The following is a 10,843-nucleotide window of genomic DNA, read 5'->3' as shown; positions in this document are numbered from 1 at the left end:
AGCAAGGAGGATGTAAAAGCACTGGCATAAAGGGCGTTCCTGGCTAACGGAAGTCTACTAATATCGAACATAGGTCTGAATTTGACAAAGAACTTTCTGAGAATGTACGTTTGGACCACAGCATCGTATGACAACGAGGTATGGACTGTGGGAAATCATGAACGGAAGACAATTAACGCATTTGAGATGTGTTGTACAGAAGAACGTTGAAAATTATGTGGACTGATAAGATAAGGAATGAGGAGGTTCTCTGCACAGTCTGCGAGAAAAGGAATATATGAGAAGAAAAAGGGCCAGGATGATAGGACATATGTTAAGACATCATGGATTAACTTCCATGGTTCTAGAAGGAGCTGCAGAGGGTAAGAACTGTAGAGATTGGGATATATTCAGCAAACAATTGAGGACGTATGTTGGAGTAGCTACTCTGATATGAAAAGGTTAGCACAGAAGAAGAATTCGTGGAGCTCGTATCAGTTCAGTCAGAAGACTAATGACACAAAATAAGAAAAAAAGCAATGGTTTAGCTTTTCCCTTAGGCTACCGGTACTGAACCCCACGATCAAGCTCTGAATGGCACACGCTTTTGAACGGCCGCTGCGTCATCCTTCGCCGCCTGGTCTCATAATGGAGGGGAATGGCACTAGCGCAGTGCCCTACTGGCCGTTGCCGACTTTTGAGATGTGGGTCTGCTACTTCTCAGTCAAAATAGCTCCTCAGTTAGCATCAGGGGACTGAGTGCACCCGTTCTAGTCTTCCGGCAAATAAATCATCAAACTTCCTGGCAGATTAAAACTGTGTGCCAGACAGAGATTCGAACTCGGGTAGAGCACTTGCCAGCGAAAGGCAAAGGTCCCGAGTTCGAGTCTCGGTCTGGCACACAGTTTTAATCTGCCAGGTTGCAGAGTGAAAATTTCATTCTTACGGAAATAGTCTCCGGCAATACTGGTAATAGACCCATAGTCCTCCACATGGGATTCAGACGTGCTAGCCTATCTTCAGGTAAAATCACGATTAAATATCAATACGGACAGGTTAAACAGAAAAAGTAAGTAGATTCACACGCTGAATGCATACCTTCCTCGTTTGACGAAACCTCATGCATCACGTCATACCTCGGCCGGCCCACCAAATCACGCTACCTCATTCCCATGGAATATTTCTACGACTAGAACAGCGGATAAAACGTGCCAGCCAACATCCTCGCAAATTAGTAGCTCTTCGGGATATGTTCATCTACTATTGGATTCAGATGTATGTGGCGTACCTGAAGAAACTTGTGAACTGTACGGCTCACGGAACAGAACCGATTATCAAGAGATTGTATAACTGTACGTACATGGTATTAGCGTGATGTCTCATGACATTGGCTAGTATTTTGTCCGGTCTTCTTAACTCGACAAGCAAAAATTCAAGCCTATTCTGGCTATAGATAAGAAGAAGAAACCTAGTTCAACTTTATGCAGAGGCAGAGAGTTTTCTACATTTATTGTCAGGGAGTTCTCAGTTAGTGAGTCCTACCCAAGGAAATGGTGGTGTGATTCAAATGTCGTTGCTTTGTATTGTAATATATGTACTGCATTGCTGTCTGTGCTTCAGTGAGAATACAGCAGCCGACTAACGCGTGGCTCTTTCTTTTTTTCGCAGGGATGGTGAAACAAGTGAAGGGTGGCTACCTGCTGCGATACAAGAGTAAGTAGGAGCGGCGGCACCGCTGTTTGCCGTAGCGCTGACGTAACAGCGCGCTTGCCACCCGCCCTTTGTCATTCAAATGTGCGCTTTGTGCGCCACCGTGTTTGTCCCATCAGCTGTCAGCTAGATGACGTGTCAGACGGCTTTTGCATTACAATGGAGCCCACAAAAACGGTGATTTTGTACACCGTGTGCTTTATTTATATCAGTTGATAACTCCATGACAAAACCTAGAAGTGCCACGTCTATCTCTAATTTCATCAGTACTTATTAATTTAGATGCAGAATAATATTACTGCTTCAACGACTGGAATATGCCGATTGCTGATGAAATTCTTGATGTTTACCTCATTTCCCGTTGCAGTTAGATGGCATGTTCAAATAAGCTTCACAGCACTCAGTGAAGTACGCTGTACTCTTCCAAAATCGCAGCAAATGTGATTATTGACATTGCAATTTGGATGGCTTCAGAATTTCAGAGACAACTTTCTGGGACGACAGATACACCATATATAGATATTACTTTACCCATGTAGGACTTTGTGAACTCCGCAGCCGTTAATGTTGTTTGATGATGACGAAATGTGCTCTAAAGTGCATACCTGAGGAGCTATGACCATTTGTTCATCTTCGCTAATGTGAAACACATCTCCTCTACTGAGCAAGTGTTCATAGCTGTTAATGTACGGCCGGCCGCGGTGGCCGTGCGGTTCTAGGCACTTCAGTCCGGAACCGCGTGACTGCTACGGTCGCAGGTACGAGTCCTGCCTCGGGCATGGATGTGTGTGATGCCCTTGGGTTGGTTGGGTTTAAGTAGTTCTAAGTTCTAGGGGACTGATGACCTCAGATGTTGAGTCCCGCGGTGCTCAGAGCCATTTTTTTTGTTAAGGACATTTTTTCTCGTTTTTGTCCACACAACCACCACTGAAAGTTACCATCCCTACACTCTTCGCAACACAAGAACCGGTACATGTATTCAACTGTCAGATGTATCAGAATGGTTTTCGTTTATAACTTTCGACTCGTTCGTTTCCGGCACAGGGAACCTTACTTCAAATTAGTACATTTATCGTTCTCCATCATCTTAGAAAGATGGGTTCATATTCAAAATACGATGTGCTCGCTCCCCTCTACAAGTCCTAGAAGACTGTAACGGGAATTTCCGACCACCCTGTATAGACAACGTCCTTGTTGTCATGTTTGACTTAAAAGTTATGTCACTAGTGAAAACTAAACCCTGCATCCAACACTTGGGTATTTCTGGAATCGTAAGGAGGTGTAGGTTGACGCATGTACACTTTGTACGTTCTTCCACATAGCGCTCAGTAGCTTGCGGAGTGAAGATATAGATGTCACTTTGATATGAGTTGTATCATTGTACTTTAAGCAAAACCAACCATCAAATGGATTACAGAAAAACTATCCTCTTTGATTAGTACATACTCCAACGACACACTGTAAATATTTAGAATATTATGAAGTAACGGAGCATCCATGTTATTGGGGATATACAGTATATGAGGTAATATGCATCATTAGTCGTTCATGTTTGACGGAATTTGGTCCTGTTTTCTTCAATTTCTAGCGGTTTACATGTAAATTACAGTCAGACTGCCACTACCGACATGGAACGATTGCCAGGGAAGTAGAAACTAGGCCTAGCTCCAGCGCGCGGTGTTGCTATCGAGCGCTGGATGCGGTTGCTGCGTTGCCAGGTCGATACCTGTACGACTCCATGGAGCCCTTCTCCCAACGGACATCTCGCCGCTGCCGAGTCGGGCCAATAAAATTAACGATGCTAATGAAGACATGCGTCACGTTAATGAACACTTTCAGCCGATGGTAACCTGATGCCACAGACATGGCTCCCTCTATTAAGCTCCTCTTGCTAGTCTCGCCACCGCCTCTATGCCACTGCATGTAGTTAATTTCCTACCTTTGAGCTACAGTGTCTGACATTATAATGATAACCCTTACAGCAAGGAAACGTAAATCGGACACACGATGGTAGTCAATGTTTTAATCACTTTCGAGTAAGTTCCAGGAATTAAGTGAAGCACGTAAAATGGCGTACACTGAAGTTAAAAATGCAAGAATTTCTACTAGTAACCATCATTGCTGTTTTTCTATTGAAATCCTGCATTTATATTTTGCACTCTCCTTAGTTATAGCAGACTCAGGCATTGCTACAGCTAACATGCTATAAACTATTTTTGCACATATGGGAAATAAAAGAAGTTATAAAGACACAGCCAGTAACATGGAAACGTGAACCCTATTTTATTTATGCAGGAAGGTAAATATCATATTAATATGCCTATTCTTGAAAAAATTCGAGAGAAAAGTTATCAGAACAGTCCCACATAGATGACTGACGATTCTTATTCGTCAAGTGTAATTTCATGACGGTCATTTACTCAAGCAGCTGACGCCGCAAACACATATCTGATGACAATCAATACTAAGTTAAGTAATTTTCATCGTTTTATTTGGTTTAAATTGTATTTCGGAAAACCAGGCTGTGTAAACCTGTACTAGCAAGTAACAACTCACAATGAATCTTTCACTCAGAATGGTCGTTGCTTTGAAATTTCCTGGCAGGTCAAAATTGCGTGCCAGACTGGAGCTCGAACTCATTTTGCACATAGTCAATACCTCGAAAAGTAACGAGCCCATGGCAAGAAAAGGTTTACTCAGAAAGTTATGAAGGCACTGGTTCATTACTTTTCCTCATACTCATCATGATTATTTACGCATTTGTTTAATGGGGAAACAAGTCCAAACGAGAGTGGAAAATATCAGGGTCCAGGGCTACTATAATAGCCTTCCAATGGACTCCATCGGAAACGTCGAACCAAATAAACCGCAAGCGAGGTCGTAAGCAAGCGCATGTTGTCGTACAGCACCTCTACACCTTTCGAAAGCAATACCGGTCATATCGAATGGTTCAAATGGCTCTGAGCACTATGGGACTTAACTTTTGAGGTCATCAGTCCCACAGAACTTAGAACTACTTAAACCTAACTAACCTAAGGACATCACACACATCCATACCCGAGGCAGGATTCGAACCTGCGACCGTAGCGGTCGCGCGGTTCCAGACTGTAGCGCCTAGAATCACTCGGCTACCCCGGCCGGCACCGGTCATATCCTCCGAATCGCCCTCTGCAACCGTTTCAATAGGGCACAATACAAGTAGGATTCACAGACTCTCCCTCATGGGTGGTCATAACTTTATTCGCCGACACCGTTGTTTTGAACTTCTTATGCGGAGGAGACGAGAGTCGTCTCTCAGATACTGATGCTTTCTTTCTCTCGTGTTTCTTATGAAGCACTCACATTTCGTTCACTAAAACTGCACGGAGGAGGAATGGAACTTCCTTCGCCTATTACTGCATTAACTACTCAAAAAACAATCCCATCCGCTTGAGAGTAGCCACTGTAACCGGCGAGAACACTTCTTCAGCTAGTCCACGTGTTCTGTGTGCCATTCGCTACACTGCCAATGTAAATATTGAATTCATGTGTGTTATGGCTTATGTGAATCAAACCTTCGAGGCAGCATACGTTCACATCGAGGTGGATGTACTTGGCCGCCTTAACCGTTATTCGCCTCCCACAACTGTTTTGCAATTATTAAATTGCTAGCACCAAATCGACGCCTGTTTTTATTACATTCACTAGCTCTGCAAACTTCTTATAGTTGGTGATGAATTGTAGCTGATGATGTTTCCTTTAAGCGCGAAAACGTTATTAAGCTTGTCACTTATGCACTTCAAGCCCTATATAGCAAAACGGCATTTCGAAGAACAGTGGTGTATATATCTGCATCTAACGGCCACGTTTGAAATCTTTGATAGTATGTTCTATCTAGGCATGTTGCTTACTGAGCCATCCCTGCACAACGTGTTAGAATTGGAGGTCAATAGAGAATTAAATAAATACTACTACATAGACTAACAGACCAGCTTTTAGCGAATCGAATACATGTCATTAACGAAGAGAAAATTCCAGATGTAATTTCAAATGTTTCCAAAGGAGATTTATAGCACGATTAATGTCGCGTTATATATACACCTCCTGCGTTCCATACATATAGAATGCGAGTTGTCCTGCATGACAGGCGCGTTTTGTGGCAACAGTGTTCTGCCAAATCAACCTACTACTAGAGCAGCCTACATTTCGGGGACAAAAAACGGTTTTCAGGACCTCAACATGAAGGCGGCCTGCATGACAGGCATGTTGTGATGGAGTAGTATCTCTAAGCTTTATTGGCATACTTTGCATTGCAACCTTTACATGAGGAGGAGCAAATAAAAGATTTTCAAGCCTCAGGTGTGTAGTCTGCCTACCAATAAGAGGCACATTGTGGGAGTAGTTTTGGCTCAGCTTACTGAACTGTACTGCAAAGCTACATGTGTCGGTGAGCAAGGCTGGGGACAGGTTCAGATGGATAGAGAAGGGGTTGGACAGAGTGCAGGGAGAAAGATAGATCCATGAGGCAGGTGGAAGATGTAGAGAGGTAGTGGGCGGGTGGAAAGGGAAGAGGAGCAGATGGAGATAGCCAGCAGGAGGAGCATTCTGTCGATGGAGCGTGGGAGGGGTGGAAGATATGGTCAGAAAGAGGGCTTAGAGAAAATGGACAAAGAGAGAAGTAGATGAAGAGACAGAGGGATTGGGGAGGAGGAGATAGACCAGTACAGGTGGGAGTATGAGGTGGACAGACAAGACAGACAAAGGAAGGAACAGGTGGACGTAGAGAGGGGGAGGAGGAGGAGGAGTTTTCAACAAGAGAAGCCGTGTGTGTGTGTGTGTGTGTGTGTGTGTGTGTGTGTGTGTGTGTCTGTGTGTGTGCGTGTGTGTGTGTGTGTGTGTGTGTTTGTGTGTGTGTGTGTGTGTGGGGAGGGGGGGGGCTTCTAGGATGATGCAGTTGTGTTACAGAAGTGACAACTCTAAAAAACTGTAGCATTATGTAGGAAGATTTGCAGAGGATCGACACGTGGTACAGAGATTGGTAGTTGACCCTAACCATAAAAAAATGCAACTTATTGCGATTACGTTGTAGCAAAAACCTGTTATTGTATGACTGTACCACAAGGAAGAATCTGCAAGAAGTGAAGCCCACCCATTAAGTAGGTAGTCTGCAGAACACATTTTAGACTGATATTTTAGTGCTGCTCGTGCCTCTGGTACGATTACCACATAGAATTAAAGAAATTGTAGAGGGAATGGAGAACATCCAAAGAGCGGTCATTTTCATATAGGAGATGACAATCAAACTCGAGTAGCAAACGCTTTAAAAGAGGCGATATACATCACTGTGTGGTTAGCTGTTGAAATTCCGAGAGAGGCTGGAGTTCAGACGGAAACATATGAACAATCGTCTCTCCTACGCACGATTCAGCAGTATAGGAGAGAATTGACACCGTTAAGCCAAGAACGTTCCAGCATAAACCAGTAGATGAATTGTCAATTATAGATACAGACGTAGCTGTAGAAACTGTTGGAAACGAAGATACAATATCTTTCCTCTAGTGTTCATCCCACATGTGGGAGAGGCAGTGAATGAAATAAAAAGAAATAAGGGATCGAACTATGTGATGTAGGTCTAAATTTGAGGAAGAAATTTCTGCATATTCATATCTGGAACACAGCACTGTGGAGAAGTGAATCATCAGTTGAGAAAAAACCGTGCATGATGAGAATGGAATTGTCTGAAATGTACGTTTACACATGGGAATATTTGAAATTAACGGCAAAATATGTAAATATCAGAGGATCAGACAAAATCAAGTATCTAGGAGAGGTCACTGAGCGTAATGTAGAGGGGATAAAGAAATTATATTAAGACAAAGAAAAATTGAGTTGGAATTTCTCTTAAAATGAAGATGTTTACAAAAAATTGTGCTAATTCGCAAGAAATGATCACTACAGTGCGTTACACAAGGCAGGATATACTCATGTGTCAGAAATACTGATTTTAGGATCAACCAAAGAAAACGAAGAAATCAAGAAAAAGGAAAGAAAGACTGTGAGGAAGACTTTAGGAAATAGAATAACCTTAAAAACATTTAAATTACGGTGTAATCCAAAAGAACATGTGGAAACGTCATGTATCAGGAATAATAGACGAAAATAAGAAAATAAGACTAATGGTCTATGGGGACATACAAAGAATTGGTGCATAGATACTTAGTGAATTGTACATATCGGCTAAAAGTCTTCATCCAACAGTAGAAACTATTTTTGCCAATAACTGACAACGTTACACTAAGACATAAAATGTAAATTCATTTTTCCAGATATACCAGACGTCTGTAACGCGCGTCTGACAACTACACACACTATGATGCTCGCGCGACGTGATGTAGTGGTCTGTAATTATACTAAGCGTCGCCCTGGTTGTTTCACGTAACGCGCGTCTGACAACTACACACACTATGATGCTCGCGCCACGTGATGTAGTGGTCTGTAATTATACTAAGCGTCGCCCTGGTTGTTTCACGTAACGCGCGTCTGACAACTACACACACTATGATGCTCGCGCCACGTGATGTAGTGGTGTACTGCCTGCTGGAGAGTAAGGTCTTTCCGGCGTTAGTTGTTCGCGTAGGGGGTAGCTGCGGAGAGACCTGAATAATAATTTTAAAAAATAAAAAAAAAAAATAAAAAAAAGAGAGAGAATGCTAAGTCGCTATAAGTCCTAGCAGATTGATAAAAAAAATTGGTCATTATTTTGAAAAAATAGAAGAAAAAACTAACTATGTGAATGCAAGGTTTTATGGCAAATTAAACTTCCACCGTGTCACGTGGTTTAAAATCCAAGTCCTTTCAGCCCTGTGATTCTCGGCCATTGTCAGGTGGTGACTGTCGTGTGGATCCTGCTGTCGTCCTTATATAGCCGCGACGCGTTCTGTGACGTCACTGATGCTCATTCCAGCGCCATACACGGTAACATTTCTGGTTCGTACCTTAGCACTCGCCACGCCCCCTTCAACCTTACAACGACCGTGTCCCCAGCTGTGCTTAGCTGCAGACCGCCGTCTTTATTGAGGATGTTGTCACAAATTCTTTATATGGGTCGCTTATTTTGTAGCGCTATCCCAGAAACATTTAGTCTGTTTAGAAACGGACGTCTCGTTAAAAGCTGTTTGGTGCCCGTTTCCCAGAGCATGCATTGCTACCGATGGCTGCTAAGAATATAGTAGGCAGAAATATCTGCCGTGTTCTACATGGGACTGAGCGTTAGCACGCGCAGTCTGTTCTCTCTAAACGGTCTACTCGCGAAGGAACTGAACCACTTACGGAAATCATTCAAGACACGGATACAACAATTGACAGTTGTGGCAAAGGTATCTCCGAAGACACGTAAGCAGAAGGACCGGGAGGAGAACACGAGAAAGTTTGCATTTTTGCCGTTCCGTGGCCCACTAAGTGGAAACATTAGCCGGCTCCTAAAGAAGCAGAAAATAGTTTGGGTCGTCTCGCTTCCAGATACAATTCTACAGCTGATAAAGCCTCAGAAAAACGATGTAGACCTCAGAACGCCAGGAATACCGACTATAAAATACCATGTGGGTGTCGAAAATTTTATGTCGGACACACTGTGTAAACTATTGAAGAAAAAAGAAAAGTTCAAATGTGTGCGTGAAATCTTATGGGTATTAACTGCTAAGGTCATCAGTCCCTAAGCTTACACACTACTTAACCTAAATTATGCTAACGACAAACATACACACCCATTCCCGAGGGAGGACTCGAACCTCCGCGGGGACCAAACTATTGAACACCGCCGAATCGAACACGGTAGGTATTCCTGCGTACGGTGTACTGAGAAATCAACGCTAGCAGAGCATGCTGTAGACAACTGATACCGAATAGTATTCTCTGAGACATATGTTATTAAGCAGCCAATTGTTTCTGGGGTAGCTTAATAAAAGAAGCAATCCAGATAAAAGGCTTATGGCTCTGAGCACCATGGAACTTAACTTCTGAGGTCATCAGTTCCCTAGGACTTAGAACTACTTAAACCTAACTAACCTAGGGACATCACACACATCCATGCCCGAGGCAGGATTCTAACCTGCGACCGTAGCGGTCGCTCGGCTCCAGACTGTAGCGCCTAGAACCGCACGGCCACTCTGGCCGGCGACATTTAGTAACCGGTTGGTTTGGTGAACAGGCAAATGTTACGAAGATGCTTTGTGAATGCAAATGTGAATTCCTCGAGTGAAGATAAAGTGCTTTTCGTTAAACACTATTGAGAAAATTTGGAGAACCACATTTGAAGCTGACGGCTGAACCATGCTGCTGCTGCCAATGCACAGAATAAACGATTTAAGAGAAATTAGGGCTCTTACGGAGGCTTATGGACGGTTTACGTCGCTCTATTTGCGAGTGGAACAGGAAAGGATATCATTATGTGGTAGTAGTACGGGATATCCCTCCATGCTTGCGTAGTATGTGTGCAGATGTAGATATCCGTAGCAGAGGTGGAGCATCATACCGACAGGATTCGAGATCGTCTGGCTGCTAACGACGGTTCAATTCAATTCAATAGAATTTACTGCCACGAATTTTGGACCTCTTAGCTGGAAACTGTAAGTAGGTCATACATATTCAATAATCATGGCGACATTCAGTGTTTCAAATTATTTATATAGTAATATGTTAACAGAAACTATTGCTATTACGACTGTAGAAATAAAACAGAATATTGAAAATATGAATCAATAGAAAGGTAAAAAAATGAATGAAACTAACTCAAGTGAATAATTATTAACTTATGTTAGTAGTTATGTTACTACCATTCACAAAGTAACTCGAGGTTTGCCAACTACCTACAACTATACCTATTTCTAAATCTGTTGTTGCTACTATATTTTCCACTCACGCACTGTTACGTGAGTGCCTTGGTATCTCGAGTCTCCGCTTATCAGTGGTAATGGTAAGTTCCTATGGGACCAAACTGCTGAGGTCATCGGTCCCTAGGGTTACACACTACTTAATCGAACTTAAAATAGCTTACGCTAAGGACAACACATACACCCATGTCCGAGGAGGACTGGTACCTCCTACAGGGGGAGCCACGCGAACCGTGGCAAGACGCCTAAGGTCGCGCGGCCACCCCGCGCGGCTACGCTTACCAGTG

General features: G+C 43.1%; 1 protein-coding gene across 1 annotated transcript in view; it reads left to right on the top strand.

Annotated features, from left to right (window-relative positions):
* The first annotated feature begins 1,649 nt into the window (after positions 1-1,649).
* Positions 1,650-10,843, top strand: part of LOC124613617 — a 109,218-nt gene continuing 100,024 nt past the window's right edge. The window contains exon 1 of the mRNA XM_047142333.1: positions 1,650-1,692. Coding sequence (XP_046998289.1) covers positions 1,650-1,692 — 43 coding nt within the window. The remainder of the gene's footprint in view (positions 1,693-10,843) is intronic.

The sequence above is a fragment of the Schistocerca americana genome, chromosome 4 (assembly GCF_021461395.2).
Source record: "Schistocerca americana isolate TAMUIC-IGC-003095 chromosome 4, iqSchAmer2.1, whole genome shotgun sequence".
NCBI classification, from domain to species: Eukaryota; Metazoa; Arthropoda; class Insecta; order Orthoptera; family Acrididae; genus Schistocerca; species Schistocerca americana.
Note: the sequence above shows the minus strand (reverse complement) of the source record. Positions and strands in the feature narration are given on the sequence as shown.